The 27656-nt window shown below is 56.7% G+C and overlaps 1 protein-coding gene across 1 annotated transcript in view; it reads right to left on the reverse strand.

Moving 5' to 3' along the window:
* Positions 1-27656, reverse strand: part of CACNA1S (calcium voltage-gated channel subunit alpha1 S) — a 47128-nt gene that overhangs the window by 11491 nt on the left and 7981 nt on the right. Inside the window, exons 3-32 of the mRNA XM_009910569.2 lie at positions 24415-24554; positions 23533-23666; positions 22878-23030; positions 22400-22605; positions 21691-21794; positions 18767-18915; positions 18177-18258; positions 17512-17672; positions 16683-16908; positions 15962-16169; positions 15547-15667; positions 14950-15064; positions 14762-14855; positions 13457-13526; positions 13111-13243; positions 12722-12851; positions 12072-12131; positions 11379-11485; positions 10867-10954; positions 10516-10623; positions 9695-9747; positions 9303-9449; positions 8831-9032; positions 7477-7635; positions 7030-7140; positions 6467-6550; positions 3228-3284; positions 1385-1513; positions 719-784; positions 189-280 (exon numbers count right to left, since the gene is read on the reverse strand). Coding sequence (XP_009908871.2) covers positions 189-280; positions 719-784; positions 1385-1513; positions 3228-3284; positions 6467-6550; positions 7030-7140; positions 7477-7635; positions 8831-9032; positions 9303-9449; positions 9695-9747; positions 10516-10623; positions 10867-10954; positions 11379-11485; positions 12072-12131; positions 12722-12851; positions 13111-13243; positions 13457-13526; positions 14762-14855; positions 14950-15064; positions 15547-15667; positions 15962-16169; positions 16683-16908; positions 17512-17672; positions 18177-18258; positions 18767-18915; positions 21691-21794; positions 22400-22605; positions 22878-23030; positions 23533-23666; positions 24415-24554 — 3689 coding nt within the window. The remainder of the gene's footprint in view (positions 1-188; positions 281-718; positions 785-1384; positions 1514-3227; positions 3285-6466; positions 6551-7029; positions 7141-7476; positions 7636-8830; positions 9033-9302; positions 9450-9694; positions 9748-10515; positions 10624-10866; positions 10955-11378; positions 11486-12071; positions 12132-12721; positions 12852-13110; positions 13244-13456; positions 13527-14761; positions 14856-14949; positions 15065-15546; positions 15668-15961; positions 16170-16682; positions 16909-17511; positions 17673-18176; positions 18259-18766; positions 18916-21690; positions 21795-22399; positions 22606-22877; positions 23031-23532; positions 23667-24414; positions 24555-27656) is intronic.

Here is a 27656-nt window from a genome sequence, read left to right on the forward strand (position 1 = left end):
CCCCTCCTGCAGCCCAGCCACAGCAGGCACACGGCTCCCACTCCCCAGCAGCTTTCACTGCTGCAGGAGATCCTTCTCTGGGGCAAAAAGCTCAGCTACAGAAATGCTGCCCCCTCCTCAGCCCAGCCTGTGGGCTCACACACTGAGCCCAGCTCCCTTCTGGAGCTGCTTGCCAAGGCAAGACTGACCTGAAGAGCAGCAGCACAGCCTGTGGAAAGGTTTGGAAGTTGTTGTTGCGGTTGATCTCTGTCCCATCCACCATGGCGATCTTCCCGAACATCTGCAAACCACAGTCGGGTCCCCAGCACCCTTCTGCAGGCACCAACCATCCCCCAGGGCATCCCTGCCCCCAAGCCCCTCTTCTTGTTTGCTTGGCTTTGGGTGTCTCCAGAAGAGACCGAGACTGAGACTGGGATGTGGCTGCTCTGGAGCTCTCAAGATGCACCTCACCTGGGCCAGGGAGCCAAGGTCTGGTGGCTGTGTCTAGATTGTGTCCTTGACTCTTAAAGTACTTCTTGCTGCAATGGCCCTGACTGCCCTAGCTGCAGCCTGGGGATGGGAGGAGGCTGCTGGGGCTGCAAGCATCCTTTGAGACCTGGATATCACAGACACAGGGAGCACCTGGCACTGAACCCAGTTCCTCTCTGTCCTATCTCCCCAGGTGCTATCAAGCTCAGGGCAGCTGTTCAAGACTAAGTTCCACCCCTGTGCCTCTCACCTGCATCCCAATCACAGCATAGATGAAAAAAAGCATCACAATCAGCAGGGCTACGTAGGGCAATGCCTGTTAAAGAAGGAGCATGGCTTATGTGAGACACCAGCCTCACATCAAGGCAAGTCAGAGACAGCAGGTTGGGTCTGGAGCTCCTGCCTGAGGCCAACATTCTGCCTCCATGTGGGGAGGGGACAGCTTATTCTCTGCCTGTTCCTCTGACCAGCCTCCCACCAGCCCCACTCCCCAGTCCTCATGCATGGCAGGCTCACGCCAGCCCTCACAGCACAGCTGGGGCTCTGCAACTGGGACAAGGCTGAGCACAACCCAGGGATGCTGAAGGAGCTGCCTAGGCTCAGGGGCTGTGTGCTGAGCTGCTGCAGCATGCCCTTGAGCTTGGTGCTGGCAGCAGGACTGGGCAGGCTCTTGTCTGTTCAGCTCAGCTCTGACACTTGGTGCCAGCCAGCAAGACTTCCCCATCTCCCCACCCATTAAGGCAGTGCCCTCTTGCAGAGCACAGCCCCATGGCCAGGCTGAGGCCAGCACTGGAGCTTTCCTCCCCTGCCTGGTGGGGGCTGCCTGCTCACCCAGCCAGCCTTAGGGGCAGAGCCCTCTGCCAGGCCAGGCCAGGCCATGTGCTTGTCTGGGAGGGGAGCCCTGCTCCTCACCTACCTGGAAGGACTTGATGAAGGTCCACAGGAGGGTCCTGACCCCTTCCCCCCGGCTCAGCAGCTTCACCAGCCGCATCACCCGGAAGAGACGGAAGAAGGTGATGGAGACTCTGGAGTTGTCATCTGAGTCCTGTGGGCACAGCAGGCTTGGAGGGCAGCTGCTGCTGCTGCCAGGCTGGCAAGCACTGCTCACGTTTGGGGAGGTGGCAGGGGTGGGGGCAAGGGTGATGGCATTCTTCCCCTCCAGGTGCCAGTCATGGTCCCCACAGCCCTTGTGCTGGCACTTTCTCTCCAGCCCTCCCAAAGAGTTCTTCTCCCCAGTCCCAGCAGCTCACACATCTACCCCCCCAGGCTGCTCGGGGTGTGAGAGGAATCCCATTGCTATGGGGCTGGCACACTGCAGGGGGAGGCATGCTGGAATGCAGGCTGGGACAGCTGTGCTCTTCACCACACATGGGATGGGGCAACTAAAAGACAGGGGCAGGTCTGCCCAGGCTCCTCTCAGCAGGTACCATGTGGGATGCTCCCACCTCAGGGCCCAAATTTAAAGTGAGATGTCAGCCAGGTGCCAGGGTTAGTGAGGCTGACTAAGCACAGACAAGTTGGTTTGAGAACATTCTAGCAGGGCTTTCATAAACAAAGAAGGGACAGTAGGCAGGGTGACCTCAGGGCAGTGGTGCCCAGTGCCATCCCTACCTGTGGTGAGGTCTAGACTCTGAGGTGGCTGTGGGCCCTCTGGCAAGAGTGAACAGCCATGTCCCAGGGCTGTGGAACTCCTGGCTTCTGAGCAGAATGAGCAGGCAGGAGGGGAGCCAGCAGGCACAGCTCATGGGCTCAAGCAACCAGATTTTGTCTGGGACATTGGCAGTTGGAGACTCAGCCACTTGCTCCCTTGGTTGCTCCAGCATGGCACAGCCTTAGCCCCAGCCTGTGACACTGGGAACCATGACCAGACCTCCCTGGCCTCTGCCAGGCACTGTTCATCCCGATCCCATCACTGCTTGGGATGCCTTTCCCACTGTGCCCTTGGCCTCCTAGAGCTTTGCTGTTGCCACTGGCTCCCCCTCACTCCCATCAGGCAGCTGCCCTGCTCCCAGCTATCTCAGGGCAGCAAACCCAGCTCTGCACACCTGTCCCAGCAGCTCCAGCTCCCCATTCCTGAGCTCCCAGGGCTGCACTGGCCAACACCATCTCCTCTCCCCACTGCTTTCCTCTGCCTTTAACTCCTCTAGTGCCTAGAACTTGCCCAGCAAGCCTGGTGGTCAGGAACATCTCATTAGCTCCAGAGCACCATGTCCCCACCACTGGGTCCTGGGCAATGCCTAGCAAAGGCCAGCTTGCCCTGGGCCCCAGCTGCTTCCCATTTTCAGGGCTCCTATGGGGCACTGCCACCCCACTGCACCCCAACATGTCACTGTCACCAGCACAGGGCCTGCTCAGCCCCTTAGCAACCATGGGACACCACCAGCTCCCTGGGGGAAGGCACAGTCAGCCCTCTCACCAGCTCAGTGTCAGAGGCTGCTCTTGGGGATGCAAATCCCTTCAGGCCTTAAGCAGAGAAGCTGATGGTCAGAGAACCAAGGGCATGTCCTGCCCTTAACAGCCAGGGACACCTCTGGTAGAGGCTCCATTCAGGTCAGCTATGGTGGGTGGGATGGTGGAGGGCCAGGCCCAGCACATCTCAGGGTGGGAAGGGGGTGTGCCACCCTGAGTCCCTCTCAGCTACACCCCAGAGGGAGCTGCTGGGTCTGGTGTGTCTCACTAACATGCAGGCCACATGCAGGTGCTGGCACAGCCAGGGTGAGCAGGGGGGCACACGGCAAGCACATGCAGCTGATATTTACAAGGCCATCACAGCCCCCACCGAGGCAGTACAGTCCACCACGAGATGCAAGAACTGTCTGTCGAGAGAACAGCAGAGTCAGAGCAGCAGGATGGAGAGGCAGGGAGAGGGAGGGAGGAGTGGTTGCAGAAGGCAACACAGACCCAGAAGAAAGAGTAAGATGGAAATGGGGGACAAGAGGAGGAGCACAGGGGAAGCACAGGGGGAGATCCTTTGTCACCTGGGCCCATGGGTGAGTTTTGAGGGACCCACTTCTGTGCCCCACTGCCTGGCACCCATTGTGACAACCACACCTGAGGCAGGGCTGTAGGGGCCAGGAAATCTGGGCCAAACCTCAGGACTGTTTAGTTTTGCTGCCTCCCATGGACAAGACCAGGGCAGGACCAGGGCTGTGGCAGGGATCTTGAGGCAAAGTGACCAGCTCAGGCCAGACTGTGGCTCTTCCACAGCAAGCCAGGCTGCTGCCAGCTCAGCTGGTTGGACACCAAGACAGAACTGGGGCAGGTTTGCTAAGACTGAGCACTGAGACTGGTAGGGCCCTGTGCCAGTAGGGGACAAATCACTGCCCAGCAGCACTCACCCACTGACTGAGGGGCAGGAAGGGCTGTTCTGCAGGCACGCTGGCACAGGCAGGGCACACACAAGGAGCCCACTCACCCACACACCCCCTGCCAGCTGGAGACACTCTCCCTGCTTGGAGCCTAAGATGCTCTGGGGCAGGGGGACTTCTTCCCAGTGCACACATCAACACCTGACCCTCAGTGGGGTTAGTCCAGCACCAGCAGTGCCTGCACAGACCCAGGCTCATTGCTGGGGGCCTGGGCAGCAATCACAGGAGGCTCTGGGCAGGCTGGGAAGCTCAAGCCCTTGTGAATGGGCTCAGATTCCAGGGCAGGCAGTGGCAGGAGTGACACAGAAGTGTGGCCTGACAGTTCCCTGGACTTCAGAGTCTGGGGTAGCACTGCCAGAGGGGACCCCACCCCCACTTCCCTCCAGGGATCTCAGTGACTGGACAGCCAGGATGGAGGTAGCTAGCAGAGGGCTCATGACAGCACAACTCTTCCTATCACCTCACCCTGACAGCTGCACACAGAGACATGAGGGGGGCAAAAAGAGACAGAGTAGAAAGAGAGAGGAAGGCAGGACAGACCTTTGCAACTCCTCAGGACCAGCTTGGCTGCTATGGAGGTGCTGCCCTGCACCTCTGCACCATGGTGCTACCTTGTTTGTGAAGGTCACCCTACAGAAAGCACTGCAGCCCCCAGGCTCTGCCTGAGCTGCCAACGGGATATGTGATGGTGCAGTGGTTGCAAACAGCTCCTGAGGACCAGAGGCAGCAGATCCACCTTGCACTGACCTCTCAGCAGGAAGGAGACTTAGTGGAAGGGGAGGTGAGGTTGTGCCCCTGCCCCCTAATGCTAATCCCCTTGCACATCACCAGATGGCTGGGCAAAGCTTGGAAGAGCTGTGAGAGAGATGGGCTGAATGGAGAGGAAAGCACATGGAGGAAGGGTGGGACAAGCCACAAGGGCATGTTCTCAGGAGGGGACATGGATAGTCACTAGGGCATGAGATCTGCCAGAGCAGGGCTGCCTGGAAGGAAGGTGTCTGAGGAGCTTGGGGCAGTGGGAGGGGAGATCAGGGGGCAATCAGCACCCAGATCTTGGAGAGAGGACCAGGAGGTCTCAGGCCATACAGGACCATTCTTGAAATGCTGCCTTGAAATCCTGCCTGGCCTCCTGCACAGCCTTGACACTGCCAGTGGTGTTGCAGCACACAGCACAGAACCCAGGTCAGTGTCTGCCAGCTAAGCCCAGGGCACTGGAGTCCTCCAGGTGCCTATGCCCTGTGGTCCTGGGCACCCCCACAAACCCATACTCAAGCACAGTGGTACTTTGTCACCTGTGTCAACTGACCTGGTCTCTCACACAGACAGGGACTGAAAACCTCTGCCCAGTGCAGGGCCTCCAGCACCATCTGAATGTCCTTTCTGACTGACAATGGGCAAGGAGGCAGCACATGGCAAAAGATACACTACAGGCAATGGGAAACCAGGTCACAGGTGAAGAGAGCTGTGGGGCCAAGGATGGGTTCCTGAAGGATCTGGTGACAGATGAAAGCTGCATGGAACTGCCAGGAAATCTGGCAGCTTGTCAAGGCTGAGAAACCTGGAAGCTAGAGGGTGGCAGCATCAGTAAGCAGGGCTAGACAGGTGCTGTCCCAGGGGAGGAAGGGGGCTGGGTTTGCTTAGCCCAGCTCTGTGAGGCCTGGACCAGATGCCAGAGAAGAAAGTGACCACCATCAAGGGCCCCTGGACACCCTCTTCTCTCTGACACAGAGAATGACTGAAGGTCACTCTGTGCAGGGTAGGCAGTGGCAGCAGACTTGCCAGACACAGCCCTGCAGTGCACCAGAGCTGGGAAGCCCTGCTCCTGACAGGACTGTGCAAAGTCACTGAGGGTTAATCTCTAACCCACCTGACTGTAGCTGCTCCTAGAGTTATCACCAGATCTGCCACATGCAGCACACACCCCCTGAGCAGGCATTTTCAGTGCCCATGTCCCAGTGCCATGAGGGGCAGTGGCACGCTCTGAAAATGCTCCCCCAGAGTGCTGAGCACATAGACACTGCCTGCAGCCCCCAGCCACGGGGAGCTCCTGCAGCAGGCTGCAGGGTGTGCACCTGCACAGCTCCACTCACTGTGTCTATGCCCAAGGGGACACATGCAAAGCCTTGAGACTGGATGTGTCTGATCCTCCCCTGGCAGGGGACAGCAGTGTCCTTGAGTACAGGGAGCTGTGGCAACTCTTCTTCTTCCCACTGGCACTGCTCTGAGGCTGACACGAGGGTGACTGCATGTGGGAGACAGGCAGGGTGAGTGGGGCAGGGGCTGGCATGCATGGTGCTGCTCCTGATGCAGTCTTGGACTGCTCTCCAGGGATCCCAGTGCCCCTGGACTCAGGGGATGAGTGGGGAGGGAGCAGGGGGACACGTTGGCCAGCTGGGACTGGCCTCCTGTGTTTGCAGAGTGCTTTAGGGGCCACAGAGCCACAGCTGTGATCCCCACACACTCATGCTGGCTCTCAGAACCAAGCAGAGTAGGGAGAGAGGAGAGGACACCAGCACTTTGCAGAGCTGTCTGTGTCTGTCTCGCCCCAGGGCAGGTGCTGCAGCACAGCCTGGGGGTGGCAGCAGTGCTGCTCTGAGGGAACACCCTCGGGACCCTCACCCCACACTTACATCGATCTCACTGAGGATGACATCAATGATGCTGCCAATCACTATGAGGAAGTCAAAGACATTCCAGGGGTCCCCGAAGTAGCCCTGCCAGGGAAAAGCCAGGGAAGAGGAGTGATCACCCAAGGGTTAGGCCAAGGAGGTACTGAAGCACAGAGGAAGAAGTGCCAGAAGGATCATCAATGACCTCTGGCATTGCAGGCAGAGCCAGAAGGGATGATGGTCAGACTCTGGACCCTTCAGTCAATTGCTTGGTCCTCACAATGGTGTGAAATGAGGAGGGTGGATCATGGTGGCTTAGAGCTGTGACCCTGTCAGTGACAGATGCCTCTGGAGATGGGAACTATGTGCAGCTGGATGAGGTTGGATTTGGTTAGCAAACAGCAGCCCCTCCAGGAAGTCACAGGTCCTGCGTATGGGAGACCCCAAGGGATTCACAAGGAGCTCTCTGGAGTTGCAGGCCTGTGAGCGCTTCTCCTCAAGAGATGCCAAATGTAGGGTAAATGGATCACCCTGACCTGGCCTGAAGGCCCTCTCCTGCTCTCTGGACCATGCTCTCCTCTCACCTTCACTTTAAAGGCCATGAGCTTGAGGATCATCTCCAGGGTGAAGAGAACAGTGAAGGCTACATTGAGGATGTCTGAGATGTGGTTCATCTCTTCAGACTGGTTGTAATGCTGGAGAGAAGTCAGAAGGAGCCACATTAACCCAGAGCAGGTCCAGGCTCTGCTGTGAGCTCAGAGCTGTGTGCTGGATGCAGATGTCCCTGCTGCAGACCCATGGCTCAGCAGAGCTCACCAATAAAGCAAATTTATGCCCTGCAGCATCTTTCCTGGGCTCCCCACATGCGACCAGCCCCATTTTGTTCCCACCCCCAGGGTGCTACCACACATCACAAACTTTGCTGTGTAGCCAAGTCCTCCTTCCCAGAAGCTCTCTTGGAGATGGCAGGGCTGGGCCGGCCCACCCGCTGCAGCACATGCCCTCCCCCACGTGGGCACCTTGGCCCTTACCTGCATGCCCAGGCAGATGGTGTTGAGCAGGATCAGGAAGAACATGAGGTACTCGAAGTAGGAGGAGGTGACCACATACCAGATGTGGTACTGGTAGGGGTTCTTGGGGATGTAGCGGCGCAGGGGCCGAGCCTTCAGCGCGTACTGCACACACTGCCGCTGTGAAGGGGAGGGCAGCTGAGAGCCCATAGCAGGGCAGAAAGCACTGCCAGGGGACAGGCACTGCCAGCACCCCTGGAAACACTGTGTGTCCCCACAGACACAAGTTGGGTCCTCCCTTCTCTCCCACAGTGGGACCAAGCTCCCACAGCCACCACCTTCCCCTGGCAGTTGTCCTGCTGCCCTTCACCCAAGCTCCTCAGTCCTGCCTGAGCCTGCCTGGCTCTCACAGCACTTCCCCAAGGCTTCTCAGGACTGGCCAAGAGCAGCCCACACGAACCAAGGGTGACCAGGGATGCTGACTTCCCTCTGTGCCCCTGGGGGTGATGAGCAGGCCCTTCCCTCCCCAGCCTGTTGGGTTCATGTGCCTCAGTACCCCCAGGTGGCCCTGCTGCCTCTGCAGGCTTGCCCAGCACAGGAGCACCACCAGCCATCCCTGTCCAGGTGTCCTCTGTCAACCTCAGCCTCACTTCCAGTGCTCTCAGGCTTGATGTCCCCAGGCAGAATGCCAGAGTGGCAACACCACAGAAGGGCTGGCAGTGGAAGGTGCCCCTGGAGATGGTTCAGTCAAAGATGCTGGCTCAAAGCAGTGGGTTTTGAATAACCCCCAAAGATGGAGCCTTTGCATCCTCTGAGCAACCTGGTCCAGTGCCTGAACACCCACCCCACAAAAAGGAAGCTTTCTTCACATGGAATTTATTGGTTTCTTCAGCTTGTGACCACTGCCTTGTGTGCTGTCCCTGGGCACAACTGAAGAGAGCCTGGCTCCACCCTGGGTGTTCACACACAGAGGTAAGATTCCTGTGAACCTTCTCTTAATGCCAGACTCATCCCTCAGCATCTCCTCACACAACATGCTCCAGACCCTCAGCCATCTCAGCAGCCCCTTGCTGGACTGGCACCAGTAAGTCCATGCTGCTTTTGTACTAGGAGCCCAGAATTGGGCACAACCCTCTGCTCCAGCCCAGGCTGGGAACTCTACCTGCACCAGAAGGCCACTCTCTGGTTCTGGCCCACTCTGCCCTTTGGAAGCTTGTGCTGTGCCAGGCATGGCTCCAGCAGTTCACAGACCTGGCGCAGGTTCGACTCATCTGCACCAGCAGTGCCACCACTAAGGGCTGATCCAAAGCGGCCAGCCCCAGCAGTGCCAGGTCTAGGGCTGGTCTACCTTGCCCTGTCTCAGCAGCCCCAGTACCTGGTTCTTGTCCAGCTCACAGTTCTTGTACTCGCTCTCCCCTTGCTCCTGGAAGGTGACAATGACAAAGCCCACAAAGATATTCATCATGAAGAAGGCAATGAGGATGATGTAGATGATGAAGAACATTGCAATCTCCACCCGGTAGTTGTAGATGGGGCCTGCATCTTCAGCATTGGTGTCAATGGCCATGTAGAGCAGCCTGCAGGAGGGAGAGCAAGGCAGCAGAGATCCTAATTAGGTGAGGTCCCCAGCAGCTGTGTGTGGAGTGTCCCCAGCAGCTCTGGGGACACTCCAGATCCAATAGGGCTACCAGGATGACCTTGTCAGCTCCACAGCCACTGTCAGGGCAGCTAGCCCTGCTCCTCAGCCTGGGCAGCTCTTCCTTCTGCCCCATGGTACAGCTCTGTGCAGCGACCTGCTCCCAGCACAGACCTGTCCCTTGCCAGGCCCCATGCACAGCCAGACTCACTCTGGCCAGCCCTCAAAGGTGGAGACAGTGAAAAGTGACATCATGGCTGAGAAGACGTTGTTGAAGTGGAAGTTGCTGTGGTACCAGACGCGCTTCTGCAGCTCGATCTGCGTAGGGTCCCCATCCACGTAGTTGATGAAGTAACCCCTGCAGGAGGGAGGCAAAGCTCAGCAGGTAGGGTGCCCTTCAAGCCCTCCTGCTGTGCTGCTGGCCCAGGGCTCTTTGGTGTCTGAGAGGGGAGGACAGTCCTGTGTTGCTCCTGATTTGCCCCAGGCTGAGGGAGAGCCTCAGCTCCACTTCAGATGCAGCAACTCCATGCAGGAACACAAAGTGGCCCCTGCCACACACAGCCCTCCCAGCCCTGCTGGGGCTGAGCTGCAGAGAGCTCTCACCTGCACTCCTTCTCTGTCATCTTGGATGGGTCTGTGCACCTGTAGAACTTGCCCTGCATTTGACAGAGAGCAGAGGCTGTGGTTTTGCTGTGGCTTCAGAAGCCTTTGAGAGTTTTGACTTTTTCCCAACTCAGTCAGGCCCCAGTCTGCCTCCCTGCTGACTCTGCCCCCTGCCTCATACAGCTGCTGCCTTCCCCACTCTGCATGCAAACACAACACAGCTCACAGGGGGTTTCAGAAGCCATGGCAGATCCTGGTGGGGACAAGCAAATGTTGCCTAGTGATGGGAACAAATCTTCCAGGGCCCTGAGCTGAGGCCTTCCCAGCTCATCCCATCTAGAGCCAACTATTTGGAACACAGAGAAGAGAGCAATAACCACAGAGTAAGCTACAAGTGCAGCTATGCTGACAGCCCTGCTCAGCCTGCAGGAAGCTGTCCCCATGCTGGAATTCCAGCAAAGCTGAGCTCAGCCAGAGCAGCTCTGCCTTGGAGCAGCCAAGGCCCACAGAGGTGATGTTGTCAAAAAGGGAATGTTGCATTCAAAGCACAGAGGGAGTCAGGAGCTCCTGGCCCCTTGGAAGGGGGAAAGTGAGGCACTAAGTGGTGCAAGGCAAAGGCAGCTAGTCCTTTTGAACAGAGCAGTGTCCTGCAAGTCCCCTGCTCTCCTCCCCTCTGCCTGCCTGTCTGGTGCAGACACAGATCATGACCTCTGCTGGTCTCAGCACCAGGGGAGACCATCCCCAAGGGCTATGACTAGAAGAGCCTGCCCAGGATGTGCCTGAGCGGCACATCTGCCCTGCCCACACCAGACACTTCTCACCTTGAAGAGCTGAACGCCAATGCAGGCAAACATGAACTGCAGCAAGGTTGTGACAACCACGATGTTCCCGATGGTCTTGATGGCCACAAACACACACTGGACCACGTGCTGCAGGGGCCAAGGAGGTGCACAGTGAGCAGGCCTGGGGCAAGCCCCTGCTGCCTGTCCCACAGCCTGTCCCTGAAGGGATGGGCCCCAGGAGGAACCAGAGCCTGCTGAGAGCAGTAGGATGGGACAGACCCCTTCCACAGACACGGAGCAGTTCTAGGCCTCCCAGACCTCACAGGGCAGATGCCTGCCACATAACCTCCCATGAGGTCCATGGCACAAGGACCCCCACCCCCGTTTTACCTTCAGCCCTTTTGCCCTGTTAATGGCTCGCAGCGGCCTCAGCACCCTCAGGACCCGGAGGATCTTCACCACTGAGATGGTGCTGGACCTGAGGAGGAAGGCAGAGCTGAGATGAGCCAGCTCTGACCAGGCCAGCCTGGCACATCCACACCAAGCAGCCATGGAGGCCAAACTGGGACCAGAGGAGGTGAGGAGCAAGGGATGGCAGAGACATGCAGATGTCACTAAGCTGTTACCCCACCTAATGCTGAGGGAAACTAGCAGCTAGAGAAAGAAGCTCCAAAGTGAATTCCTACCCAGATCTTCACCTTTGGCACTCAGGGAGTGCCTCCCTTCCTCCCAGGGGTCCATGCCCTGTCCCCTAAGCATGACTTTGTGGGCACTAACACACAGACTAAGGCCCAGCCCTTGGGTTGGCTGCTCCTTGTCCACCCAGCAGAGAGCAGCAGCAGCCCAGCTGCCTTTCCAGGCAGAGCAGCCCTGTGCCCACCCCACACAGTGCAGGTCCTTACTCAGTGCCCATGGAAGTGAGTGAGACAGCGACCACCAGCAAGTCCAGGATGTTGAAGGAGTTCCTGCAGAAGGAGCCTTTATGCAGGAAAGCTCCATAGGCTGTCATCTGGGGAGCAAAGCAGTTAGCAGAGAGCCCAGCCACAGCCCTGGGGTGAGTAAAGCACAAAAGGGCTTCTCATAGCTCCATGGCTTGTGGCCCTCTCCCTGCTCAGATTTCTCCCTCTGCAGCCAGGCATAAGCTGACTTCAGCTGCAGGTCCTCTGTGCTGCACTGTCTGGAGCCAAAATGCTCCCCAGGCATCCCACAAATTAAAGAGGAGAGCAAGGGGGCTTGGAGAGGCAGCAACATGCAGCAGCTGCTTCAGGTCCTGCTTTATTCCACAACTCTCCACTGCTCTCTCAAAGCTTTTCTCAGGAGAACTTCAGAGCAAAAGCCCTGGGGCCATGTCCCATCTGTCCCTGTGCCACAGCACCGCCCCCCTGGCTGCCTGACCTCAGTGGAGGGCACAGATGGCCTCTGGGGCAGGTCACACCTCCCCCAAGACTCACAGACCCTGGGGACAGGAGGAGCCAGCAGTTCCTCCTTACCAGGACCTTGAGCTTGTGCCCAACAATCACAAGTGCCCATGGCCAGAACAGTCCATCCCTGTGTACTGAGCATGGGCATGGCCTTGACCATGGAGCAGGACTCACCTTCAGGACAATCTCAACAGTGAAGACAGAGGTGAAACCAATGTCAAAGTATCTGAGAACCTGTGAACAGAAGCAGCAGAACTGGGTGAGATTTGGGTGACCTGGGAAATGCCTCAGTGTGCTCAGATACCCTGGCACTGTGGATTTGCCCTCCCCCTGTAGACTGGGAAGCTTGCAGCTCAGCAGAGCCTGCAGACTAGTGCCAGGAAGACTCTTCAGTTACCTTCAGCCTTGACAATTTTCCCCAGTGCATGATCCAACCTGCAGCCTGGCACCAAGCTCTCAGCTTCCAAGTGAGTGAGGCTTGACTTGATTCACCCGAAGGCACCTGACCTCCAAAAGCACTGAGTGCCCTGGGGAGCTGTCCCATGTGAGACCCCCCCAGTTCCTGCATGGTTGTCTCTATCCCAGCTAAGCCACCACAGCCTCTCACACACCCTGTCAGGTCATGCACTGAGACATGGAGCAACAGAAACCTGTGCCAGCTGTGCCCTGAGTGGCCTCTGCTGCCAGTACTTACTGCCCTCCCAGAGGCAGGGATGAAATCACAGCTACCTGCCTAGGCAGGACACCTGGCAGGGAGCACTCTTGCTGGGGATCTCTGTGAGGTCTCCCCCCGCCGCCCCAGCCCTGCACAGCTGCACAGCCACCTGGTTGCGGAAGGACTCGGCCCGGATGGGATCCTCAGCTGCCAGCGAGATGCTGCTGAGCAGGATGAAGAGCAGGATGAAGTTGGTGAACCAGGTGGCATTGATGATTCTGTGGCACAGCATCCGAAACCTGCCAGGGACAGAAACTGTTCAAGGTGCTGCAAGAGGCTGGAGGGACACCAGACTGGCAGCCTGGAAGAAGGTTAAACCTTGAGGACAAGAAGCCCTAAGCACGAAGGGATGCCTGTGCCAGCCCTTCCACAGAGGCAGCTGTGCCCAGTGAGCTGTCTGCCTTCAGAGCTGTGATGCACAAGCAGGACCTCACTGGGAAGGGCTGGTGCCAAAGGGTCCTGGGCTCCCACCAGGCAGGAAGAGGGGTCAGTGCCTACTTGTTGGTTGGGCTGAAGATGAAGAAAGAGCTGGCTTCAGGCATGGGCACAGCCTTCTCTTTCAGCTGCAGCTCTGCCAGGGGCCGTGGCCGAGGACTCAGGGGGATTTCAGGCTCATCCTCCTCATCATCACCTGCACGGTGGCAACATGAAGGGAAAAGAAAAGAGTCACCCAGAGAGGGAGAGGGAGCATGACCTGATGAACAACCCTCTGATCCTGTGACTCTGTGCAAGCATGTTCTCAGTACCCCAAGGCTGGTACTCTTCACACAGCCAGGGCTCTGGCACCATCCCTCAGCAGTGCCTCCCCAGCTCTCCTGCTACCCTGCCAGGGTCAAGGTTTTACCTGGGAAGTCTGCAGAAGGGTAGGGGTCTTTGATCTCATTGACATTGGACTCAAATTCATCCACTTTTAACTGAAACAAAAGAGAGAGAGGTGGACATGCAGCTGCCTGTGCCAGTACTGCTGCAGTTGTACCATGCTGGCCAGACCCTGCCAGCTTGCAAGCCACGTGGGGCATGAAGTGTTTCTGCATTTGTCCTGCACAGCACCAAGAACATGGAGTCCTGGCCCAGGGTGGAACAGGGTGATGGAAACACCTCCGAAGTGCTGCAGTCCAGGCAAAGAGCAGTACCAAGAGGATGAGACAGGGGAGTGTGTGCTGGACAAGAGCCTGGGGCCATGCACTTACACCATGCGTGGAATAAGGCAGTGGGTGACTCTGGGGTGAGTTCCCGTAGGACACCTCTGCCAAGTGAGTAGAGCTGCTGGCCAGATGCCTCTAAGAGGCAGCTCAGCACACAGACAGCAGAGCTGAACATAAGGTTTTGCACAGAGTGGGTGCTGGTGGACATAGAGGAGGGCTGGGGTGGTGCTGACCTACTCTGCTCCCCTCCACACTGGCATCCAGCCCATCTCAGCCACTGACAACTGGCTGCAGCCCAGGAAATGAACCAGAGGCAATGGATCCCCAGCAAAGAACCTGTTCACCAGGCAACCTGTCCTGCCTGGGCCCAGGGAGCCCCCAGCACCAGAGGATGCTAAGGTGAACAGCACCTCTAGCACAGAAGAGTCCAGACCCAGGCTGGCTCCAAACCTTTGCCAGTCCTGGCTGGTGGAAGGAATGGTAGGGGTTGAAAGGGATCTGTGGAGATCACCTGGTCCAACACACCTGCTAATGTAGGTTCACCTAGATCAGGTCACACAGAAATGGCTCCAGGTAGGTTTTGAAAGCCTCCAGTGAAGGATACTCCACAACCTCTCTGGGCAGTCTGCTCCAGGGCTCTGGCACCCTCACAGGAAAAAGTTTCTCCTCACATTTAAGTGCCACCTCCTGTGTTCTCCAGACTGAATAGCCCCAGGTCACTCAGCCTCTTCTCATAAGAGAGATGCTCAAGTCCCCTCATCATCCTTGTGGCCCTTGGTTAGACTCTTTCCAGTAGTTCCCTGTCTCTGAGAGCTGGGGATCCCAGAACTGGACACAATATTCCGTGTATGGCCTTGCTAGGACAGAGTAGAGGGGAAGAAACATCCCTTGACCTGCTGGCCACACTCTTCTTAATGCACCCAGAATACCCTTGGTCTTCTTGGCCATGAGGTCACTGCTGGCTCACCATGAGCTCCCCTAGGCCCAGCCCCACCAGCACTGACCTTGGCTGTTGTAGGAATCCCTTCTCCCTTCACTTTCTGCTCAAGCTTCTTTGCCAGCATCTGCTTCTCATCCTCAGACTTCTCTGGGTAACCTCTGAGAGGAGAGGAGAGCAGAAGCTGAGCTCTGGGCAGGAGCATGGGCAATGCCATTCTGTGCCCTCACACCAAAGCTCCTGTGCCAGGCTCACCTGGACATCTTCCGGCGCTTGCGTTCCTCTGCTTTGGCCTTTTGGGCCAGGGTCAGGCTCTCAGCCTCTGCCAGGTTATCGACTGCGATGGCCAGGAAGACGTTGAGGAGGATATCTGGGGGGCAGCACTAAGGACATGAACTATTTCCTGTGTGGAGAATGGGACCAGAGCTGTCCATGGTGTCCAGGGTGCCCTGAGAAACCTTCCTGGAAGTGAGCTCTTTAGAGACCTCTGGGTGGGGATCTCTAACCCTGCTCTCATTCTTGTGGGTGCTGAGCTCTGGATTGGCTGCCTCTTCTCTTCCTTGGCTGGGTCTGTCCAGTTCAGTTTTGTTCCTGCACTGACCCATGGAGGAACCTGTGTCAGTCACTCAAACCTGCCCTGAGCTATGCTCTGCTCCAGACCCCAGACCCCAGCCAAGGCAATCCCCTGAAGCCTGTGGTTTTTGCCCTGCTCTTCAGAAATTAAACACTTAAGGAAGCCTCTCCCACATCACAACCCTGTGTAGCTGACTCCCCCCACGTCACAGCCCTGTGTAGCTGAAGCTGTGGGCTGGGTACAGGGAGCCTGGGTTTGGCTTCCCAGGCAGAGGATACAGTTCCCACAAACGAAGAGGATGATGAAGTAGATGCAAACCAGCATGCCAGGGAAGGAAGGGCCCCCATAGGCCATGATCCCATCATACATGATTGCATTCCAGTCTTCTCCAGTCAGAATCTGAGAGCAGAGCAGAAAGAGGGATTCAGGAGCCCTCACAGCAGAGCACAGCAGAACTCCACAGTTCAACCCTGTCCTCCGGGCTCCAGCCCCAAGCCCTTGCAGCCCCTTCAGCCCCACAGCCAAACCTCAGCCCATGCTTCCATTGCATTTCTCTGCTCCTGCCTCCAAGCCACATCACATCTCACAAACCCACACCTCTGAGTCCCAGCTCTTGCCAGGAGACCCACAGCCCAGACATAACTCTTAGCACTCTGTCCTCCAGCCCTCTGCCCAACTCCCTTGGTCTCATACCTGGAAGACACTGATGAGGGCCTGGGGGAAGTTGTCAAATGTGCTGCGCCGCACCTCCATGTCCTCAAAGTCAAACTTGCCCCCAAAGAGCTGCATGCCCAGCAATGCAAAGACAATGATGAAGAGGAAGAGGAGAAGGAGCAGAGAGGCAATGGAGCGAACAGAGTTGAGCAGGGAGGCCACCAGGTTGCTCAGTGATGTCCAGTACCTGGGCACAGGAGACACAGGAGCATGTGGGCAGGGAAAGCTGTGGGCAGGACCAGGTAGCACAGGGAAGAGACCACCCAGCCCAGGGGATGTGGCAGCAGCCCAGCAAGGGGGGGCTCTGAACCAGCACCATGCACAGGTTGGGCACTGGAACTGCTCCAGCCAGGCCCCAGAAGGCCAAAATGAAGCTCCAGGCATGGTGTGACACCCTGCTACCTGCACGGGGCACCAGCAGGCAAGATGGGGAAGAGGGATGGCCACACTCTGGGTTGGTGCCAGCAAGAGAAGCCAGGAGCCCTGGCACTCCCATTTACAGTACCCCAGAACCCAGAGCAAGCAAGGAACCCCAGGAGACTTGCAGCAAGACCTGCTCTGTCCTCCCCACCACTCCTAGACCCAACTTCGCTTTGTGCCTCCATTCAGGAGCTGCCAGCTCTGCGCATGGTGCAGCCCTCCCCAGGCACAAGGCCTGGGGACCATGAGCCCCAGGCACCCCCAGGCCTCCCTCCCTAACCTGGTGATCTTGAAGATGCGGAGGAGCCGGATGCAGCGCAGCACGGAGATGCCCAGGGGTGACAAGGTGCCAAGCTCCACCAGGATGGTCTCCAGGATCCCTGAGCACACCACGAAGCAGTCGAAGCGATTGAAGAGGGACAGGAAGTACTGGCGCAGCCCCAGGGCATACATCTTCAGCAGCATCTCGGCCACAAAGAGTGCCAGCAGCACCCGGTTGGCATTGTCTGGGACAGGACACCCAACCCATCACAGCCAGAACCTCTTGACCCCAGCAGGAGGGCAGCACTGCTCACCTCCCTCCTCTGCCCACCAAGCCCTGAGCTGCAGCTACAGCAAATGCTGCTTTCCAGGGAGCACACAGGAGAGGAAGAGGAGGAGAAGGGCAATGTGCAGCTTTGTGCTTGTGAGTGAGAGACCAGTGGTGCTGTGCATGGGAATCCATGCAGGGTGTGCCCTGCACAGGGTTGTGCTATGTGTGCAGGTGTGTGTGTGTGAGCTGTGTGCATATGTGCAGAGCTGTGTGCGTGCCTGCAGAGCTGCACTTCACAAGTCTGCGTGTGCCTGCTGCACAGCTGTATGAGCACAGGCAATGTGTGCTCAGGTGCATGCACAGGTGTAAGGGCAAACATTCCATGTGTTGCCACCATGCAAACCTGCACCCCCAGGGACACACATGCTGTGCCCCTACAGCTGCATTTCCCGTTCATGTTTTGTGTGCAGGAGGGGTGTGCAGGCTGCTTGTGTGCACCAGCAAGTCCCCACGTGTCTGGTAGCCCCTGTGCCAGAGTGGCTGTGCACAGCAGGTGTCCCCCAGAGTCTTTGCTCACCTTGAATCACTGTCAGCCACTCTGGCTGGAAGTGGTGCTCAGAGGCGATGGAGAGGGTGTTCAGTGCCACCATCAGGATCACAAGCCAGTAGAAGAACTTGGACTTCACCACGTCCCTGCACTTCCTACGGAACATTCGGTTCCAGCGCCTCCACTGCCGGCTGTGGAGATGACCAAAGGGTCAGCAGGGCCAGCTCCTGCCCAGCCCAGGGCCTGAGACTGCACACCAATGCCATCCCTGCTCCCTTCTCCAGGTGCCTTCCCTGAAAAGGGCTGAGGAAAAATGCCCCTGGCACTTGTTGCCTTTACTCAGACCTTGCAGGTCACCCGCACAAACATCTCCCAGCTCTTTTCCAGCCCACAGTCAGCTCTGGTTGGCTGCTACAGGCACAGCTGCTGAATCCCAAGACATGCTGTACGGGCTACAGGAGCCTGCCTGGAGCCTGGTCCCAAAGGGAGAAGGCTTTTCAGCCTGAAGCAGCTTATTCCCAGTCTCAGAGCAGAATCTTCTGCTTGCTGCCCACAGTGTTTGCATCCCCTGAGCACCCAGCATGTGGCTCTTCCTCACAAACTGGTGGCCAACAAGAAAGCCTGGCCCAGGCAGGACAGAAAGGAGAGACTGTGACAGACCACCAGCAGAGATGGTCCCACCAGTGCATACTTACAAGTAGAGAATCCACTTGTTCATGCCCTCAATTTCATACAAGCTCTCTGTCTCTGACCCTCCTTCATCCAATGGCATCATACCTAAGGAGGCAATGACATCCCTGGCTTTCCTTGGAGCCCCTGGGAAACATGGGAGGGAAACTCCCAGGAGCACACCAGGAAGAGCTTCTCCATCAGGATTGAAATAATGTCAGAGAGCAGTGAGAGTTGGGGCAGGAGGCACCAGGACCACCTGCCCTGCAGGAAGGGCAGTGCAGAGAGGCAGCCTGCAGAGGCAGCAGGGTGTGCACAGTGTGACTGGGATCAGTTCTGAGCTAAGCAAACAGAAGGTTTGTGAGAGCACTGGCCACAAATGTGGCATCTCTCCCACTGTTTCCCAAGGAGTTTTGCTCTCATGCATCACCCAGCCTGAGGCCTCTGAAGTTATTTTACTCAGCAGAGTGGCACAGGAGATGCAGCAGCTCAGTGGCACAGCTCCCCAGGCTTGCTGAGCCTCTGCCCAGGTGTCTCCTGCCCTGAGTCACTTCTAATGCCAGTGTTAGGAATCCAGCCCTTGTGCCAAGGGTCCTTGGCCAAGCAGAGTTGGTACCTTCACCCCTGGCCCGATCACTGTCCATGACTTCAGCATGAGTGATCCAATCCATGTAGCCCTTCAGATCCTCCTCCAGCTGCTGCTTCTCCCTCAGCTTCTGAAACGTGCCTCGGGACTTGGCCTTCTCACGCTCTTTGGTGAACTCCCTGGCACAAGACAAGCAGCAGAGACAGACTCAGGAGGTCAGGTACCACAGCCTTCTGTCCCTGTAGAAAGTCTGGAATACCCTGCTGCCTGGAGCTTCCACTGGCATGCTCCAGTGACCTTCCTCCTGGCCCTCTTCCAAGATTCCAGCCCATGGGGTATCATCCCCTGACACCTGATGGCAGGCAGTATTTCTTTGCCCCCTCTGGCTGCTTCCTGGGAGATGTTGTCTTGGACAGGGCAATAAATGCTACTTGGAGGCTGTAGGACTTCTCCAGCCCTGCCAAGGATTAGAGCAAGTGGGGTCTCACCTATCTGGGTGGCAGAAAGCTGCCCCAAACTCTCCACGTGGGGAAGGTGAGCTTTCCCCATGACAAGTGACCAGGCCACAGAGAAAAGCCACACAGCGAGCTTCACTCTTCTGATTTTTCAGATCCTGGTTTTGCTGTCCTCGTATCTAGCAGGACTGCAGAGCTGCTGCCCAGCCAGCCTCATGTTGCTTGTGTTAGTAACAGGTCTCAGACATGGTAACAGTAATTAGGCACAAGAAGCCTCAGGACTTGCCAGGTCTTGGAAAGGACTTCCCTGGTCTCAAGCACATTTTAGCTATGTTTGCAAAACCACTTCAGGAATTTCTGCTGTGCCTGCAGCTTCCTCAAGGATGACTCATCAGCTTCAGGCAAGGCTCAGGTGCCTTGGGGTCCTGAGCTTTTTTAAGTGGGGGCAAGATGGAGCATAGAAGGTTTTGTGTGAACATAAGGAAAAAGTTTGTCACTGTGAGGGTGACAGAGCCTGGAGCAGGCTGCCCAGAGAGGTTGTGGAGTCTCCTTCTCTGGAGACTTTCCAAACCCACCTGGATGTGTTCTGTGTGACCTGCCCTGGGTGACCCTGCTCTGGCAGGGTGCTGGACTGGATGATCTCTATGGTTCCTCTTCCAGCTCCTAACCTTCTGTGACTGTGAGTCTATTAATGTCCAATTCATTATAACCCTGTGCCCTTGTGTGGCTCTTGCCATAGCAGAGGACTAACAAACCCAAGTACAACTAACCCTGTGAACTAACAGAGATGATGGTCCTGGTCCACAGGCACACTCAGGATTGAAACACATGAGAAAGATCACGAGCCTACACAGAACTGAGAAGAAAAGCCATCCCCCCATCCCCCCACCCCCCTCACTCCAATACACACTTCCCAGCAGCAAAACTAGAATACTGGCTTCTCTCCACAGCAATGTATTCAGTATCACCAAGGTTGGAAGAGACCTCAAAGATCATCGAGTCCAACCTGTCACCACAGACCCCATGACTAGAGTAGGGAGGACAATAGTGCCCACTGCAGGCTTGAACTCACAAGCTTCCCATTAAGGGTCTTATGTGCTACCAACTGAGCCACACCACCTAATGTGTGGTAGGTTGAGAATTGCACCAGAGATGTTTTGTGCACAGCAGCTTGAATTGCACCTTGGCAATTAGCACTAATTGAGCCATTGGGCACAGAGGTGTCACCATCATTGTAAGTTCTTTACCATGAGGGTGGTGGAACACTGGAACAGGTTGCCCAGGGAGGAGGTTGAGGCCCCATCCCTGGAGATACTCAAAGTGAGGCTGGACAGGGCTCTGGGCAGCCTGAGCTAGTTGGGGATGCCCCTGCTGGCTGCAGAGGGAGTTGGACTGGATGACCGTTGGGGGTCCCTTCCAGCCCAGACCATTCTGTGATTCTGTAACCAGGCTGAGGGTAGCTCCTTGGTGGGTTTGGATGAGAGCACTGAAGAATTAATTAGACTAACAGTAACTCCTCCATTGGTATCTGTTGCAGTTTGAGCTGGGTGCCCCCCTGGTGTGTTCACTTCCTGTGTCCAGAAGTCCAGCCCAGAGGGATGGACACAGGAAATTGTGTGTATTTCCTACCATAATTCTTTGCACCACTATAAGATCCAGTGCGGGGTCTAGCACTTTCTCTTCTCTTCCTCCTCTGCCAGACGGTAACTGGGGGAGATGTCTCCTGGCTTTGGGCCTGGCTAGGCCCAAGGCCACGGGGGGATGGGCAGTCTCAGGCCTGGCCAGCTGAGACTAGCCCAGTAGAGGGAGGGGGAAGAGGGAGCCCTGAGGGTCTCAGGTGTACCCTCAGGTGGGAATGGGATGGCTCTGGGTTTGCTTTGGGATCTTTCTTTGTCACTGCGCTTTGGGTTCTCTGTAACATTCACTGCTTTCTATTTAAACTTTCATCACTTTTGCAATCCATTTGTCTGAGTGTTTTATTCCTGCCCGTGGTGGGAAGAGGGGGCTGCCTCAACCCAGCACAGTATCACAGGTGCTTCCCTTGGGCTGGCCATGAGGAGGCTGTGTGCCCACGAGAGCAGGGCAGCACTGTGGGTACCAGTGGCAATGAGTCAAGAGACTCATGGCCATGAGGCAGGGACTGCTGCCTTGGGCTACCTGCTCAGCTCCTCTTGCTGTGGGTTCTGGCAGACCACACTACAACCACCTATAATGAGCTCCATGGCTGTGTTTGCTGCCAGCTGCTTGTGCTGCAGGGGAAGGATTGCTGTGTTTGGCGTTAAGCTAAAACTTCTGGCAGTCATAGACACTGGCAACAAAAGTAACTCAGGGCTCTGGGTTTCTAAGCACCCAAAAAAAAAAATCAGGGAGAGGAATGGAAGAGGAAAAGGAACAGATCCTTCTACAGGCTTTCTCCTTGAATGGTTAAACCCATCCAGTGTCCACGCTGCTCACACTCACTGACCTGCTGGCAAAGAGAAAGGCCAGAGTAGCACCTACCCACTGAGCACCCCCAGCACCAGGTTGAGAACGAAGAAGGAGCCAAGCAAGATAAGGCTGACAAAGTAGATCCAGGGCCATTCATTCCCAATGGCATCATTTACCTGGCAAGAAGAGAGGCAGGTGAAGCATTCTGAACACTGTCTGCTGTCTGTCCCTGTCAGCCTCTGTCTGCTGTCTGCTGTCCCTAACCCTGAACGGCCTCTGGGAATCTTGTGCGCTCTAAAGACTAACCCTGAGCCCTGCCTCCTGATGACTCTGTATCTGGTTTTAGTGGAGGTAAAGCCAGACCCAAACATTTAGGGACCAAATTTAAACATCAGCCTCATACTGATGCCTAAGGCTCAGCAAGACAGCCTCCCAGTGACTGCAGCACATGGGGTCTGCTGGAGAAGCATCCACCAGCCAGGCACTGCTGTGCCTGGCCTGTACCCTCTCACAAAGGTGGGAGCTGGAGCATCCTCCTGCCTGTCTGGAGAGCAAACACAGCTCAGGCAGTGCCTGCAGAGATGTGGGAGAGATGCCTCATGCACTCCTGGATGTGCATCACATTAGGAAGCTTGGTGAGGTCAGGATGTTGAGGTCAGGATGTTGTTCACTGGTGGAGATACCTAACCCTGCTGTCCTGGAGGAACCCATCCTGCTCCAAGGCAGGACCAGCCATCCCCTCTGCCTAGCTGGGAACCAAGCCCACACTGCTGGAGCCTACCCAGTAGAGAACTTCTGTCCAGCCCTCCATGGTGATGCACTGGTAGACAGTCAGCATGGCAAAGCCAAAGTTGTCAAAGTGAGTGATGCCATTGTTGGGTCCTGGCCAGCCACTTCGGCACTCAGTGCCATTGATGGTGCAGTGTCGCCCGTGTCCAGAGCTGGTGCATGGGGCAGGCTTCTCTGATGCCACTGTGGCAATCACATCTAAGGGGGAAAGCCATGGTGTGAGCTCAAGGCCAAGCACAGAAGGTTCTAGCACCTCCAAGTCTCCTGAAGAAGCTTTCAAAAGGGTCCCCTCTCCCCACCTCCTCACTCCATGCACCATCACCAAGCTGGGTGCTGCACCCCGCTCCTGGCACACTCCCAGGCCTGCAAGGAGCAAGAGCAGACTTTCTGCTACCCACAGAACCTCTGCAGTCCCCACAGCAGCCACACAGAAACATCTCTGCCACATCATCCCCCTGGCACAGCCCCACCTGTCCCGAGGTAGTAGCAGGTCTTGTGCATCTTGCCCTTGAAGAGCTCTTGCCCAACAATGGCATAGATGATGATCATGAAGAGGACCAACAGGGCAATGTGGAGCAGGGGCACCATGGCCTTGATGATGGAGTTCAGGACGACCTGAAGGCCTGCACCAAAGAGACGGGAGAGAAGGTCAACCGCTTCCTAAACAGCTTTGGGTGCACCTTGCATTCCTGCCAGCCCCCCTAAGAAGCAGCCTCTGAAATGCCTCATGCCAAGGGGAGAGGGCCACAGGGAGGCTGGAACTGAAATCGCTGAAGCAAATCCTTTCTCTGCCTGCCATGCAAACACTCAGCAGAGCCAGGCACCAGGCAGTGTTGAAGGCTGCTTCCCATTCTGTTGCTCTCTTCCTGGCTGTATTCACATGATCTGAGAAACCAGAGGCAGACCCTGGCCTCTTTCACAGTGGCCACCCAAAGGTGCTGACACTGAGCCACAGAGGGAGCTCTGTGTGTGCTAACAACTGCAAGCTGCAAGGATAAGCAAGAACCTGTGGCTCCTCCACATCCACCTTGTGGCTGGGCTTGACCCAGCAGCAAGAAACCTGCCCCACAGCCTCCCAACCCGGCCAGACCCAGGGCTCAGTGCCCCCTGCAGCCCCTCACGCACTTGGCACTCCAGACACCAGGCGCAGAGGTCTCAGCACACGGAACGCTCGCAGAGCCTTCACGTCAAAGCCGCCCTTGCCCCCCGGCGTCCCACTCTGCTTGGCGTTGACCTGTTCCAGAGTCATGGTGACAAGCCTGTAAGAGTTGGGGCAAACAGCAAGGAAGGGGGAGAAGGAGAAGAAAGAAGGAGAAGGAGAAGGAGAAGAAAGAAGGAGAAGGAGAAGGAGAAGGAGAAGGAGAAGGAGAAGGAGAAGGAGAAGGAGAAGGAGAAGGAGAAGGAGAAGGAGAAGGAGAAGGAGAAGGAGAAGGAGAAGGAGAAGGAGAAGGAGAAGGAGAAGGAGAAGGAGAAGGAGAAGGAGAAGGAGAAGGAGAAGGAGAAGGAGAAGGAGAAGGAGAAGGAGGAGGAGGAGGAGGAGGAGGAGAAGAAGGAGGAGGGGGAGGAAGAGGGGGAGGAAGAGGGGGAGGAGGGCATAAGGATGGAAACCAAGAAATCTGTGCTAAGAGTTTAGAGCTCTGCAGGCAGGAAATCAAGGGACAGGACTCTGCTGAGCACCCCTCTGCTGGATTCCACCTTCACTGCTGAGCAGCCCAGGGCCCTCCCATCCCCTGAGACCAGTGCAATCTCTAGAGGGTCCTGTACAATTCACATTCTCCAGGGCAAGGACACCGGAAAGGTGTTAAGGAATCAGAAACCCGAGTCAGATAGGATCCCAGGGGATGTTAGGACATGAAAAAGGGGGCCCAGAGGAGAAGGCCATGAACCTAGTCTATGAGAGCTGCCCCCAGACCCCACTGCTGTCACCAGAAAAACTGATGTAGCTGATGGATTATGGCCCAGGCCTGGCAGAAGCTCAGCAGCAGCAGCTTTGCCTCTCTGCATTACCCCAGGGACACGATGGAGAAGTCCAACACGTTCCAGCCGTTCCGCAGGTAGGCATCCGTGTGGAACAGGAACCCATAGGCAATGATCTTCAGCATGGCCTCGATGGCAAAGAAGATGAGGAAGGCATACTCGATCTTCTCCTGGGCAAGCAGGGAAGGATACTGTCAGAACAGGCTGCCAGCTCCCTTGTGTGAATGCTCCCCATGGATCAGCCCTGCTGGCAGCATCCCATGCAGACCATGAGCACTGTGCCTACCCTGGGCACCACATGCCACTGTATGACCCCCTGCATCCCTTCAGTGGTGCACTGGCAGGACCATGTCCCTAGCTCTTGCAAACTATGCCAGCAAAGCCACCACTTCCCAACCCAGCATCCATTCTGCCCTGGGATCCCAGGGAAGTGAAGCCTTGGGCTCAAGTCCTGCCTAATGCCAGATGCCTGTCTGGCAGAGTGAACTGCTAGGAACTGGCCTGGGGGCTCTGCATTGCACCCCCTCCCAGGCAGGACCTGGCACCCCACTGCAGGGCTCAGCACAGCCCTGTGGGCACAGGGCACAGACCAGCTAATCTTTGCCCAGAGCACAGCCAAGAGTTGCTTGTGCCCACCTGGCTCTGCCTGTCACAGTAATCAGTGTCCTTGCTGCTGATGGCCCCTTCCAGACTGGGATTAGTCTCCCTGCAGCAGACAGATGGATAGTGCTATTTATACTTCTGGTTTTCCATGGCCCCTCTCCTCCATCTGCTCCCCATGAAGGGGAAGGAGCACCCCTGCAGGGGGTCTGCACTCAGGAAGGCAGAAATGGCTCTGAGATGGAGCTGGGACTGGGTGAGCACTGGGCAGGCTGCAGTGCTGTGAGCACAGCTTCCTTCCAGGGCCCCTCTGCCTTTGCCAGGTGGAAACTGCTGCTCATTTAGGAAACCAGAGCCAGGGCTCAGACAGCTTTGCTTGCTCCATTACCACATCCAAAGGCAGTGGCTATGCCAAATGCCCCTCTATGTCACCCATACCAGTGCCAGTTCCTTGCTGGATCTGAGGGCAAGAATGTTAGGAACAGAGGCCTAAGCATTGCAGTCATTGGTGTAAGCAGGGCTCTGTCCTCACAGCTTTAGCTGAGGCAACTTAGTGCCATTTGCCCCCTCTTGCTCTGCTCCCCAAAGTCTGTCCTTGCAACCCCTGACAAGTGAATCCAAGCATTTTGAGGCTCAGATCAGGTACTGAGGGACTGCAGAGCCACACCAGAAGGCAGAGGTCTCCAGAGGTATCTCCTGTGCAGCAAATGCAGGAGCATGGTGGAGCCCACTGCAAGCCCCAGCAACCCTGCGGCTGCCAAGACCCAGGCTGTTAAGTGCCAGGATCTAGCCTGGAGCTTCAGCATCACAAAAGTCAATTCCTTTCCCTACTTCATCCAGCAGGACAGAATCAGGCTCCAAGGTTTCTGACTAGCAGGAATCTCCCTCTCAAACCCCCTTGCCCAGGAACAAAAGCTGCCTTGCTGTGCCTGGAGATCCCTTTGAGAAGTCCAAACCAGCTCCACTGCCCACCCTGTACAGCCAGTGAGCAGCAAGGATCAAAGCTAGGCCAAGGGACAGTGAGCAGCAGCTCCCTGTGACCCTGCTCCATGCCCTGCACCCTGGAGTTGTGAATTTCCTTGCAGTCCCAGCTGACTGCTGTGCTGTGCTCTCAGCCACAGGATCAGCCTGATCAGGATCTGCCCTGCTAGTGTAGCACCCCTAGGACAAAACAAAGCCTTGGCACAGCCAGCATGAAGGCTCTGTGCAGTGATCCATCAGTGCTGACCAGGGGCATGCTCCACCTGCATGCCCAGCATCTCTGGGTGCAGCTACCCATCCCATCAGGCTGTAGGCTGTGGATGAGTTCTGATGTTAGCAGAGCAAGAGCCCTGACTGTGGGACACATCCCAGGGACCTTTGTCAGTGAGTCTTTAGGTGGAGAAAGTCATGGTAAAGCCTCTCTGGGCTCTCCAAGTGGTGTAGCTGCACAATACAGACTGGCAACATCCTGAGCCAGGACAAACTTCCTGGCACATGCAGACAGCAGCAGCAGGAGGCCCAAGGACATCCTGTCCTGGCAGCTTCACAGCAGGGCAGGTACTGGGTGTGCTGCACGAGATACAGACCCCACTTCATGTGTCCAGGGTGAGCCACGCAGACATCAGTCAGGCACACCCCCAGCTCTGGTGCTGCCCATGAGTGGAGATGTTGCACTCACAATGCCAGCAGCCACCTTGTGTCTGTGCCATGAAGGAGTTATGCAGACCCTAGAAGCAAGGCACACACTGGCCATGGGCACAGCTCCAACCCCACTGACCTTACTGAAGCCCTGGCCATGCCCTAGCACCTGAGGACCCTCTCTGTGCCACCACCCCTCATCAGCCCCAGAATTCACAGCTGGCTACTCATGGTGGAAGGCTGCTCAGGGAAGAGTGGCAGAGCTGCCTGGCAGAGCTGGGAGTGGATATCTGAAGAGGCCAAGCTTCCAAAGGCCACAATAGGCTGCAGGTCCCCCCTGGGCTGCCACACACCTGTGCACCACCAACACAATGACCCAGCCCCAGCCTGCTCAGCAACTCCCAGGCCCTCCCTGCAGCTCTCCAGAGTGAGTCCCCACTCCATGTTCCTGGTGTCTCTTCCCAGGGAGCAGGGGGAGCGAGGGCTTGGCTAAAGCCTCCCAGCTGGCCAAAGCGATGCACAGCTGGTGAGGGGCAGGGTGGCCAGAACACAGCCAGAGCTACTCCTGCTTCCCAGCAGAAGGAACTTGCTGTGGCAGGACTCACAGCACTCACCCTCCTCCCTGGATTCCTCCAAATTATTCCCAGCTTCCTGTCCCACTCCATGCTCTCTTTTCCTTCTTCTGCACCATCAGCCACTGCACCTCCCCTAGAGACTCTGTCCCAGTCAGGCCCTGCTCCCTCTGACTGCTCTAGCAGCAGCCAGCTCCTGGTCTGCCTCTCCAGGCTTTGGGAGCAGAGATGATGATGTTTGGATCTAAGCTAAAGGAGCCTACAGAAGAGCATCACCCTCAAAGATCTGGGGCAGAGATGCCAGGGCACCCTTGAGTTACCTGTCATAGAACCAGAGAATGGCTTGGACTGGAAGGGACCTTCAAGATTATCCAGCTCCAAACCCCTGCCATAGGCAGGGACACCTCCCACTAGCCCAGGTTGCTCAAGGCCTCATCCAGCCTGGGCTTAAACACTTCCAAGGAGAAGGCATCCAGAACT

The sequence above is a fragment of the Dryobates pubescens genome, chromosome 35 (genome assembly GCF_014839835.1).
Source record: "Dryobates pubescens isolate bDryPub1 chromosome 35, bDryPub1.pri, whole genome shotgun sequence".
Lineage (NCBI taxonomy): Eukaryota > Metazoa > Chordata > Aves > Piciformes > Picidae > Dryobates > Dryobates pubescens.